General features: G+C 37.1%; 1 protein-coding gene across 16 annotated transcripts in view; it reads right to left on the reverse strand.

Moving 5' to 3' along the window:
• Huwe1 (HECT, UBA and WWE domain containing E3 ubiquitin protein ligase 1) overlaps positions 1-13,446 on the reverse strand; it is a 152,416-nt gene that overhangs the window by 88,732 nt on the left and 50,238 nt on the right. For all 16 annotated transcript variants that reach the window (XM_074063879.1, XM_074063880.1, XM_074063882.1 and 13 more), the window contains 4 exons: positions 6,238-6,300; positions 3,131-3,208; positions 439-486; positions 287-355 (listed from right to left, as the gene is read on the reverse strand). In XM_074063879.1, the coding sequence (XP_073919980.1) occupies positions 287-355; positions 439-486; positions 3,131-3,208; positions 6,238-6,300 (258 nt within the window). The remainder of the gene's footprint in view (positions 1-286; positions 356-438; positions 487-3,130; positions 3,209-6,237; positions 6,301-13,446) is intronic.

The raw sequence follows: 13,446 nt of genomic DNA on the forward strand, positions 1-13,446 counted from the left end.
GAAGGGGAAGAGCTGAGCCAGAACGATGCAGTGAATTTAATTAAGATATATTATAAGAATTATTTGTAAATGTCATAATGTACCCCCCCATGTACAACTATTACATGCTAATAAAAAGTGTTGGCCTTATAAAAGAGGAAGAACTAAGACTTAAGAGAGGCTAATTTGCCCACAGTCTGACTCTAAAGATGACATGCTTTCTGCTATGCTATCTTCTTCCCCAGTGCATATTGTTAGTCTACTTGGACATCACAACACAGTCTGGGTATTTTTCAGCATATCATACCTGCTTGTCCTTAGGAATGCTGTACATTTTGGTAAGCGATTCCATGATTTCAGAAGGGCTTTCTGAAATCTACATTAGAAGAAAAATACAATTAGGAAGAAAGAGTCACCCAAACATTGAGAAACTAGCCAATTGTAAAAGATTCCTCTTACCTTGTCAAGTTGCTCTATGTGGATATAATGTAGTGTGTTACTAGTTGTCTGAAATTAAAAAGTTAAGAGACGAGTTAAGACTCAAGAAGCACCCCAGTTTCACCTGCCATAGGTTGTGAGAGCAAACTAAAAACAAATATGTCACCCTAGCCTAAAGTATAATTGAATGGTAACTTCAGAGTCCTTAGAAACATCCATTTTACATATGCAATATTCAAAAGAAAGCTTCTTTGAAACCAGTAGGATTAAACTATAATACTAATGGACAATTTTGTTCTTTGTTCCCCCCCCCCACTTTTTTTAAAATCTGCAACACTGGGGTTTAACCCCTGGCCTCTAGCAGGGGCTATAGCAACTGAGTCACACTCCAAGCTCTTTTTGTTTTTGTTTCTTTTTAGATAGTCTCTTGCGTTTTAACCTGGGCCAACCTCAGACTACGATCCCTTTACCTCAGGCCTTCCACGTAGTTGGCATTACAGACATGTACCACCATACCCAGCGTGTTTCTTGAGATAGTCTCACCAACATTTTGCATGGGCTGCTGGCCTTGAACCTCGATCCTTCCATCTCTGCTAGGTAGGACTACAGGCATGGGCCACCAAGCTCCACCTTTTGTTCATTTTTAATGCTCACTTAATCTCCATAGCCTCAGTATTCATAGCAAAGACTAATCCTTGAAAATCATTTCTCTTACAATATACATCACAGTTGTTTTCAATGCAACATTAATCTAGAAAAATTAGTTCATATTTTATTTACTATTACAGGTAGTAGATGAAGGATTTTAGTCACAAGATTGCTTCTAAACCAAAGTAAATCTTGGTGCCTCCTCAAGGAATATAGAATGATCTAATTTAAGTAGGATCCTACATGCAATACTTAAAAACTTCTTGCAGACTGGCTTAAGTAGAAAACGATCTAGACCATTATACTGTACGTTGGAATTCTCAACTGAGACTGAGAAAAATACACAAGACATAGTGCTGTCTCATAAGAGAGTCTTATCTTTTGGGACACCCCAACAAAAAATCCAACTCTATCAGAAATGGGCATGTAAAGAAAACTGAAAAGACATCCATGTCTTTCATCCTGTACAAGCATCAACTCAAATTGGATTAAGGACCTTAATATAAGACCTGAAACTTTGAAGCTAGTGCAGCAAAGAGCAGAGACTACATGGGAACTTACAGTCATAGGCAATGACTTCCTAAACAGAACTCAAATTGTTCAGCAACTAAGACAAAGGATTGACAAATGAGACTACATAAAATTAAAAAGCTTCTGCACAACAAAAGAAATGGTTTCTAAATTGAAGACGCTGCCCACAGAATGGGAGAGAATGTTTGCCAGCTATACATCTGGCAAGGGATTGATTACCAGAATATATAGGGAGCTCAAGAAACTAAACTCCCCCAAATCAATGACCAATAAGGAAATGAGCAAATAAACTGAGCAGAGCTTTTTCAAAGGACAAAGTCCAAATGACTAAAAAAACACATGAAGAAATGCTCACCAACCCTGGCGATAAAGGAAATGCAAATGAAAACCCCACTAAGATTCCACCTCACTCCTGTTAGAATAGCTGCCATCAAGAACACAAACAAGAAATGTTGGCAAGGATGTGAGAAGCAGGAAACCTCAATACATTGTTGGTGGGACTGTAAATTAGTACAACCAGTGTGGAAAACAGTATGAGGCTCCTCAAAAACTAAAAATAGAACTGCCATATGATCCAGTAGGGATATACCCGAAGGAATGTTAAGTCAGGTTACAAAAAAGGCACCTGCACAGCTATGTTTATTGCAGCATTATTCACAATAGCTAACCTATGGAAACAGCCAAGATGCTCCACTATGGATGAATGGATTAAGAAAATGTGGTATTTATACACAATGGAGTTTTAGTCAGCCACAAAGAATGAAATTTTGTCATTTCCAGGTAAATGGATGGACTGACCAACATTATCTTAAGTGAAGTTAGCCAGGTTCAGAAGACGCAAAACCACATTTTCGCTCATATGTGAAACACAGCAATTATATGAAAAACAGGTCACACTAAGGGGAGGTCATATACAAGAGGGGTAAGATAAAAGAAGGAAAATTAGAAGGTGAATATGGTTGATATACTCTCTATAAAAGAATGAATACAGAATTTTAAAACGGTTGAAACCACGATTAGAAAGGACTGAAGGTAGAATGAAGAAAAATCGAGATGAACCAATTTGAGTTATAATACATATGTACATATACATATAAACATGGAAAAGCCACAAGGAAAATCACTGTGTAGCTATCCTAAACAATCAAACACAACATTTTTGTTCTTTCTTTTATCATCTACAAAATTGGAGAACAGGAGAGCGAAACAGATCCTGCGGGGGGGGTGGGGAGGAAAGGGACAGATGAAGGGGAAAGGGTGTAAGAGGGTGAATATAGTGCAAATACATGGTGGAGGGGGTGAATTCAAGTATGATATATTGTAAGAACTTTTGTAAATACCTTAATGTACCCCCTACACAGCACAACAGTAAAAAGTAACAAAAGAGAAAGAAATGGGCATGTAATAAGCTTCTATGTATATTAAGCTTGATAGAGAAGCTCAAAAACATTTTCTCATTGAGGAATTCCATAAAAGTCAAGCCCAATTACAGTAAACTGTAGACTGTATCAGAAAAAGTCTGAATAAGACTCACCTTCTTCTCAATTTTGACCTCGGCCCCAGGGTCTGCATAGAATTCAAAGTGTAGTGTAGTTGCACTGGGTGGATACTTCTGTGTATAAAAACCATCAAAGAGTCAGACACTGAGCTTCAACTGATTTTAGACAAAGCAGACAACATCTTCTCCAAACTCTTCCCTCAATGTCCTAGGCACATGCCCAACTCATTGTGGCAGCAGAATGAGCTATATATTTAGCATTTACCTAATTGTTTTTGGGTTTTTTTGGTTGGACTGGGGTTTGGACTCCGGGCATTATGCTTGCAAAACAGGCGCTCTACCACTTGAGACACACCTTCAATCCATTTTGGTCTGGCTATCTTGGATATGAGATCTGTTGAACTATTTGCCCAGGTGGGCCTCAAACCGTGATCCTCCCAATCTCAGCCTCCCAACTAGGTATGAGCCACTGGTGCCACACTGAACTCCTTGTCTTAAGCGACAGGCCCAATGAGACTTATTCAAAACAAAATGAGGAGGATGAAGTTCAGAACTCCAAAAACTTCCATATTTTTTTACTTATAGGTTACCAGCTGTACTTTCTTTCAGGAGATCAATTTTGACTGGAACTATTTTGGGCCCATAGTGGGTGTATATATGTGTATGTATGTGTGTGTGTGTGTGTGTGTGTGTGCGCGCGTGCACACGTGCATGCATGCGTAGGTGTCTGCCAAGCAATAATGAATACAAATCCAACAAAAGATGGACAACAATTGCTGACATCTAGATACCATCCTAAAGAATGGTGGGCACTCTATCATTAAGCCAATAGCTCCACCACTTTTTGCTTTTTGTTATTTTTCAAAAAAGTTCTTCTTTTTATGTCCAAGCTGGACTGGACCGTGATCCTGCTATTTAGTTGGGATGACAGGCACATGCATCCAGCATTTACTGGTTGAAATAGGGTCTCAAAAACTCTATCCCGGGCCAGGGGCTGGTGATTCACACCTGTAATCCCAGCTGCTTAGGAAGGATCAAGCTGCTCAGGGGGATCAAGGTTCGAAGCCAGCCGGGGCAAATAGTTCGTAAGACCTTATCTTGAAAAAACCCATCACAAAAAATAGGGCTGGTCAAGTGGCTCATGGTGCGGTCTCTGAGTTCGAACCTCAGCACAGCAAAAAAAACCACCCACCTTTTTCCCAGGGAAAAAGGTTAGGACCTCAAACTGTGGTCCTATCTCTGCATCCAGAGTAACTAGTATTACAGGCATGAGCCACTTAACACAGCTCAGAAAAGGATATTTTTATGGAAGCCTTATTGTCTTATCAGCCTTCTGATGTACCTCATTTAAAGTAGTTCATGGTCATATCTTCAAATACTCTTACCTGTACTATTCTACAACACATCTCATGATGATTTTCTGCATAGGTACACATTAAGAAGTCAATCTTCTAACTAAGGTGGTTATAGAATAGCAGTTACACGCTACTTTGCTATAAAGCATAATAGAACATTATGAGCCTAAAAGAATGTTTCTACAAATTGAAAGCAGTGATAGACAGCAATCTACAAAACGCAGACTTAATTCCTACAGTTGAACCTTGGTCAGCCTTCTAATGATGTTAGCTTAGGAATGGTAATTACATGTTTCTTCACCATAGAGCATAAAAGAGCATGAAGACAAAATGAACATGGCTTCAAATTGAAAACGGTGATGGGAGGCGAGATATCCTATGAAACACATACTCAATAGCTAGAGTTGAACATTGTACAGGAGTGTCAAGCATCTAACAAAGTTGTTTTAAAAATGACTTAACATGCTTCTTTGATATAGAGCATAACAGAATATTATCAGACAAAATAAATGTGGCTTCAAATTGAATATGGTGATAGATGGAGAGAAATCTTACGAAACACACACATAATTCATAATGCTGAACCTTGTACAGGAGGGTCAACCTTTTGACTAAGCTGGTATTAAAATGGCAGGTACATGCTTCTATGACATAGAGCATATGAGCCAAATGAATGTGGGTTCAAATTGAAGTGTTTTACCACTTGAGCCACTCCCCTAAATCCAGCATGGCAAAACATTAAGATCATAACAGCATGTTCATTAAAGTATCTCCTTCAAAGAAACTACAAACAGTGGTTGCCTCTGAGGATAAAGAAGTTATCATTGTATGTCCTTTTATACTCTTTGAATTCAACAAGTATAGAAAAAGTACATTTTTCAAAATTTCATGACATTCCAAACCTCAATGAATAAAGAGGTATGCAATTTCTTAATAAAGGCTAGGAGAAAAACAGGTAACAGGCATCATGAAAGCCTACTACAGCATTATCACAGTTTTTGCTCATGGGGCAAAGAATAATCTTGACATGCATAGGGAAGTTCAGAATCAATCCACTAGACGTTAAAATGAAAGATTATGTTTCCAGAAGTAGAATCCAAAACTCTGAAGACTCCAGCAACATTCACCTCTCATATTCACAAAATACTCACTACAGAAACTATATCAGCTAAATTGGGAAAATAACTTTTGCTAATTTGTAGGTTTCAGTGACCAGAAAAAGAGCCATATTACTCCTAGGTGGAGAAAGGCTTACTTTGGTAAATTTCATTACATCCATTTGTACTAAATGTGACAAACCAAACAAGACAGGCCCAGAACTGATAAGAAAATCCAACTGTGCCTTATGGCTACAGCAACGCATCAAAGCAAAGAGAGGATAGCCTGAATGCATAAGCTGAGAATGGGCAAAAGATGGTGAATAAACATGAAAGCATATAACAATATTAAGTTCTGAACAATCCAAGCAGCCATTCCAAAACACTGCTAAGAGTTCCAATAGTGCCAATGTGAGAACTTCTATTTTTAAAAAATCACTTCCAAAGTGATTCAACAAATCCAACTCCCTACTCAAGAACCGGATAGGAACATAAATTGTTGTCTGAGAATCTTAGAACCTGACCACTGCTAGACTGCTTCCTAAATTCTGTTGTCTCAATTGACCTCAGGTTCTTCAAAAGTCCTGATGGAAGTAGCACCATTATACATCATATACTCATTGTAAAATAAGGCTTAGAAAGAGACTGCGGCTCTGCCAAAAAGATACCCATAATCCAAAGAGCAACTTACCAGCATATGTAAGTCTCTGCAACATTCTGCAAGTCCAAAGCCATTCTCCTTTCCACCCCAGCTCTTGGAAAATGAAAAGGACAGTGTTAGAAGACACTTATAGACTTTATGTGCTTATGTGCATACAATATGTAAAAGGAACTAGCTGCTAAGAGGATACTACTGAGAAGATAGCCAATGTGAAGGTCAAACAAAGAAGGAGCAAATAAAGGCAAAAAGTTTTCTTCAATGAGATCAACTTCAAAGTTCTGTAGAGATGCCCAGGAAGGAACACAAGCAATGGCTAGCCACTGCATTCCATATGCCTGTATTTATGCTTAATGACAAGTCAGGCCTTGCCTGACACTATGCTTGTTTACCTTCCTCACCAGGCTGGAATTGTATGTAGTTTCTCTCCTTTTCACACCAGCCTTCTTACATGGAAGAATCTGCAGTTTTATTACTATGATACCTTGCAATCAAAGTCTAAAAAAATTCATCAACAAGCAAGCTCCTGAGGTAATGGGGCCAATGTTTCAATTTGCTCCCAAATATAAAAATCGTATAATCTTGCTTACCAACTAGCCTGCATCATCAACAGCCTTCGAGCTACCAATTATTTTAGCATTAAAATTTTTAAGTTGATTTATTTGCAAATCAGCCTAGCTACAACTTTGTCAGTGAATTACTTCCACTCTTCCCTTAATTGTGTAATTGTGTAGGTAACTCATGTCTGGGAAGTTTTAAGCACAAATTCTACTTAAATCCAAGTCTTCATTTTATTCTCATGAACCCAGTGTGGGTCTTAAATCACCTTGCATCTGGGTAACCACCAGACAGGGCCAAACATGGCACACTGTCTACGTCTAAATGCTTCCTCCTTGACAAATACTATTATCATGTCACCACCTTCTAATGAAGTGTTCAAAAACAGTGTAAATCCTGAAGCTGGCATTCATAAGTCGACATTATAGAATGCTAAACAAGAAGGGGGAGGGAAGTATGGAAATCAAACAAAAACAATTTGCTTATCACTTGAAAAATAAGCTTTCTCAAACTATTGTTGGCCTTTCTTAATCCAGATATTGTATGAAGCACAAAAACAGAAAATGAGGACCATTTTATTAGGTCTCCAAAGGACTGTTACATAACTAGCACTACTCTTGAAGCACAGAGAAGTCTTACTTTTCATACACTGGAGAATGAATTAGGACTTACTTCCATAGTGGAAACCCTGGTAAGAAAGGCTTCCTGGAGACTGATATGTATATCCTCCCATTCCTAGCTGGTTAACAGTGGATTATAGAAGTGTTATGTAGGCAAAAATGGTGGAGTAGGGCTCTAAAGATTATCCTGTAACAAAATTAGTGAATACACTGGAAAGAACTATCAGAACCAACTTTATCATAAGTTTAAAGCAACCAGAAAATGGTCAATTTAGGAAAACATAAACAGCAGTAAGAGAGCTTTGTGGTATTTAACTTACTCATACACCCCACCTTGGTGGTGGCGGAAGACAACAGTCTACATTCCTAGGGTGAGTAGCATGAACCTTACTCTCAAATAATTATAGTTGTTTTTTTTGCACATCTGAAGTACCAGCTCTCTTTTGCCTAATTTGGCAGAGGTTGTATATGTAGCAGTCCCTACCTCCTGTAGTAAAATATATGGTTCCAGCAAACAGATAAACTCAAAAGCTTGGGAAAAGCTGGAATGTGAGATGCGTTAGGGAATATGGGCTTTGAAAACACTTCCATATATTTCTGAGAACGTAAAAAGTCACATGCATGCCCAAGGGTAGCACATTCTTGGATAAGATGAGAAAAGGACCTCTACTCTTCAGGCTCTGCACAAGGAAAAAGTAAAGTCTGAGGCAGAGCTGTAAACTTCTGTGATTGAAAACATGGCCCATATACACATAGAGCCCACTTGTTAAGCTAGGCAACTTTTATTTTATTGGTTCAAACCACTAGTTGCCCATGTAGTTAATATAACAATAGAGTTCAGTGACCTACTTTATGAAATTATAAGACAGTCCTGATGGTTCAACTTACGATTTTTTGACTTTGTGATGGGTTTATTGGTGGTAGTCCCATTTAAAGGTGACTTAGGAGATTGCCCTTCATGATTTTATGACTTTACATAATTTTAATCAGGACATCAACCCATTGTAAATCAAAGAATTTGTAGCTCAGAAAAAAATCACTAAACAAACAATTCCAAGAAGCAGCAACAACAAATTCTGGGGAGGAATAAGAATTTGATTTCCAGGCATATGCATTTTGTTACTGAAAATGTCCAGTTTTGAGGCTGGCAATGTGGCTTGAGTGGTAGAGTATCTGCCTAGCCAGCGCAAGGACCCGAGTTTGAACCCCATTACTGCAAAAATGTTCAGTTTTTAATCAAAAAAATTATATAAGGCATTCAAAGAAACAAGAAACTATGGGAAGGGGGCACAGGAAGTGGGTCAAACAATGTATACACATGTAAGTTAAATGTAAAAACACTAAAATAAAGAAAACACACTATGGTCCATACACATGAAAACATTAATACAAATTGTTTCTGAGGAAATCCAGACACTACTGAGAAGACTTTAAATGAACTATTTTTAAACATGCTCAAAGAGCTAAAGAAAAATCACATACAAAAACCTAAACAAACAACTCCAAGAAACAGCAACAAGAATCATGTCTCACCAAACAAAGAATATCAATAGAGAGAAAGAATTTATTAAAAAAGGAAGCAAAAAAATATTCTGGAGTTGAAAAGTAGAATGCAAATGAAAAATTCACAGGAAAAGTTCAAAACGGAGATGTAAGCAGACAGAACAAAATCAGCAAACTGAGAATGGGTCAACTGAGATTGCAGTTTGAAGAGTAGAAAGGAAAAAAATGAAGAGTCTTACATCAGTGGGACCTCATCAAATATACCAACATATGCATGATGAGCACTCCAAGGAAAGAAAAGGGCCAAGAGATAATATAATAAAATGATTCCTGTAATCCCAGCTACTGAAGAGATGAACATTGGGAGGATGGTAGAACAAGAAAAAAAAATATGGGTGTTGTTGCCTTTTCATTTTAAATACAAATATAGATAGGAGGAACCAGGAAAGAGGGAATGATTTAAGACAGGGATCTATAATAATGAACAACATCAGGAACAAGTTACTGGATTTCTCTGCTCTTTACCTCTAAATTAAGTCAATGTATAAAATTAAGAAAATGATACCTTGGGCTTAGTGACATGCCTCAACTGGTAGAGGGCTTGCCTAGCAAGTACAAGGCCCTAAGCTCAAATCTCAGTAGTAGGAAAATACTGGAAACTACCCAAACAATGAAAAATTTGAAGAAACTTTAGACAATCATAGATGGCATACTTTGACAGTAAAGTGTTCACATACAGAAGGTGTGAAGTTAAATTTTAAGAGGAAACAATTTCTTCTTTCATAGTATTAGCCTCAGTCCCAAAAACACCTATGTTGTTCCAAACAACCATACAACCGTGCAGTTACTCACTCTCTTTTTCTGTGTAGCCAATGTAAGCCAGGTTGGACTGGAACTGGCAATCATTCTCCTTCTGCCTCCCAAGTGCTAGGATTACAGGTGTACACCATGACATCTAGCCATGCATTTAAACTTTCTTTCAATGCTTTCACAGAATGTTTTTAACAATTTTTAAAATATATCTTAATTTTATTTTGATGAGTTACTAGCTACCTTAGTTGTACCCTGAATGGTGAACCAGCTATTATCCTTTTCCTATTAATCTGAAATGCCATTTTTAACATTAATTTAGCCCACACTGGATCTATTTCTGCAACTTATTTATTAGTCAATTCCACTTTTATCACCACACTATTCTAATTGCTATAGCTTCACAAAATGCTTTAATACCTAAAGAATAAGTACTTCCTCATTATATTTCTACTATTTTCTTGGCTATTTGCAGGACTTCCAGTTAAGACCCAGAAATTGCTGAAAACCATAATAAGGCTAAGTATGTACAAAGGCTGGGGAAAACATAAAAGAGACAGGTAAGTCAAACCAAAGTTCTGAATTTGTGAGACAGAGTAAGCTTGAAAGAGTATATCTGCATAATTACTTTCCTTTTGTGTCTTCTTTTGTCCTCATTGTTTTAGAGTATTTGGTTTTTGTTTTGTTTTGGTTAGTACAAGGAATTGAACTCAGGGCCTAGTACAGGCTAAGCAAGTGCTCTAGTACAATTTTAGCCACGCTCCTCAGCCCTTTCTGATTTAGTTATTTTTGGACAGGGTCTCATGTTTTTGCTTGTGATCCTACTAAAGCCTGCATAGCTGGATTATGGGAACATACCACCATGCCCAGCTTTATTGGTTGAGAAGGGACTCTCGCTAACTTTTTGCCTGGGCAATCCTCCTGATCTCTTCCTCCTGTTTTTTTTTCGTGGTACTGGGGTTTGAATAGGGAGTGACACTCTATTCAAAAAATAACAAAAGCAAAAAAGGCTGGGGATGTGGCTCAAGTGATAAAGGACCTGCCTTAGAAAGTGCAAGGCAGAGTTCAAACCCCAGTTGCACCAAAAAAAAAAAAAAATTAAGAGCAAATAAACAATAAAGAACGCCAAGACAAATAAGCACAAAGTAATTTTTTATAAATATTGAAACACGACAGTCAATCCTTTTTCTAAAAGCACTGACTGAATTATTTTTGAATACGCTACGTACAAAAAACAATAACTCACATGAAAGGATTTAGGAAAAAAACACTTTGAACAGGTAACAAATGACTAGTATCTCTAATATTACTTTTATAGTAGGGAATAAAACCACTAGAAAATAGACAAAAGGGCTTATATACAAAATTACATACAAAATTTGTTAATGCAGGGAAAATGAGTATGTAGCAATAGGAAAACAGTTGAATAAAACTATGGTATCTTCAAACGGTAGAATATTATGTAGACGGTAAAAGAATGACATACCTATACATGTGATTTAAAAATGATTTTCTTTTTGGTACTAGGGTTTGGACTCAGGGCCTCACACTTGCTAGGCAGGTGCTCTACCACTTAAGCCACTCTGCCAGCCCTGTCTTATGTTGTTTTTTGTTTTGTTTTGTTCTGAGAGAAGGTCTCATGAACTTATTTGCCTGAGATGGCTTTCAATAGAGTCCTGAGTAGCTAGGATTACAGGCATAAGCCACTGGTGCCCAACTTTAAAAATTATTTTTAAACAGTTTCAAATAAAAAAGGTCAGAGTGCAAAACAGCCCTGCATTTGTAATTCAATAACAGAAGTAGTCCAACAGGTAGTGTAATATGAAAGTGTAAATATATGTGTATATACATATCTATATGGAAAAAAAACACAAATGGGGATCTTTGACTAGCATTTTCTGCTTAGTGATCTTAGCTCTCTCAGTATCATCCATAGGCTTACGACACTTTAAGAAGATGTTTCTAAATGTTTTCAAACAATGGTGCAATGAGAATCCTTAAGCATGTCTCTAACAGTTGCCTTAAAATGGAACCACTGGGTGAAATAAAATGGAGATGCTGCTGAAAAATCTTTAAAAAGGGTATTCATACACCAGTCATGTGTATTTGTTTCCTACAAACTACCCAATGAGATATTATTGCCCAACAAATGATTAATTTAATTCGCTTCGTTGTGCATTTCCAAATTATTCTTAGTATAATCCTTTCATGTCTTATTGGCCAGTTTACAGGAAGTATCACACATTACTCTCTGAATTGCCTGTTCAATTGCTTTTCCACATTTTCCTACTGAGTTACTTCCATTTTCACTGATTGGTAGGAGTTGTTTACGTATTTTAAATGTTATTTCTTGGTTCTGTAAATAACCAAATACAAGTTTCAAATTTTCACTTACTCAAATCCATTAGTATTTCTAAATAGATTCTAGTTCTCTTGTCTTCCTTAGGAAACCATCCATTTACCAAAGTTATTAAAAGTCACCTGCATTTACCTGTAAATATATTTATAGGAGTTACATAAATGGTGTAAAGAGAGAATCTAAACATATTTCTCCATGAAACAGCAGTGTTTGATCATAAGTAACATGAGGCCTACTACCGCAATCTGAAGATACATATTTGTCTACTCCTGTGCCAGTTATAAACCTATTTAAATCACTATGGCTTTATAGTTTGTTATCTGATACAGTAAATTATCCCTGATTCTTTATTAGTGTTTTCTTAGATATTTTCACGTTATTTCTGCTTTCTGGTCGATGGTATATATCACCACTTAACTAATCTAACTGCTCAGCTGCATTCTCCATGTAGTTGTACAGATTGCTACAACCTGATACAGGTACTATTTTGCTTCCATCAGGCATGTGCAGGGGTATCAAGCCAAGTGTGTATGTGTCTCCAAACTCATTTAGGTCTGTTGTATATTTCCTAACAATATAAATAAAAGTAAAACTGATTTAAATGAGAAAGGGAATTATTTTATGAAACCTAAGTTGAGTATTATGTGAAAACTCAATGACAAAATACTAAAACAAAAACCACATTGTCAAACTAAGGAAGAAAGATTCAGGGGTAAGTATAAAAAATACAAAATTCTGTGTTTAGATTCCTTTAGAAGTGTCTTTACATTGTTACCTCAACTTAAAGAAATCACAGGTCACGTAGCTTACGTAAGATACTAGATTTCTTTCCTTCCTTCCTTCCTCCCTCTCTCCCTCCCTCCCTTTTTTTGGTGGTACTAGGGTTTGAATTCAGGGCCTTACACTTGCCAGGCAGGCAGCCACTCTACCACTTGAGCCACTTTGCCAGCCCAGTTTTGCATTGGGTATTTTCAAGATAGGATCTCGTGACCTATTTGCTTGGGCTGGCCTCGAACTACGATCCTCCTGATCTCTGCACCTCCCAAGTAGCTAGGATTACAGATGTGAGCCACTGGGGCAAGAACACCAGACTTTTAAAATAAAAGTATAGTCATTGCTACTACATGAAAGGATGAGTAAGGGAACTTAACATTTGTGTTTTAGCTATTTTGGGGTGGTATGTAACAATCACTTTTAAAACACTCCCTGCTTTACTAAGATTTTAGAAATAAATAAAAACCAACAATCTATTGCTCCTAATTTCATCAAATGCAGCTGCTACTATATTTAGTTTTCCCATATGAAAAAAAAATGCTATCTCTTTCTACTTAGACCATCTTTTAAATATGTAAGTAAAGGTCTAGTGTTCTAACAGAAATTAAATATTGCTGC

The sequence above is a fragment of the Castor canadensis genome, chromosome X (assembly GCF_047511655.1).
Source record: "Castor canadensis chromosome X, mCasCan1.hap1v2, whole genome shotgun sequence".
NCBI classification, from domain to species: Eukaryota; Metazoa; Chordata; class Mammalia; order Rodentia; family Castoridae; genus Castor; species Castor canadensis.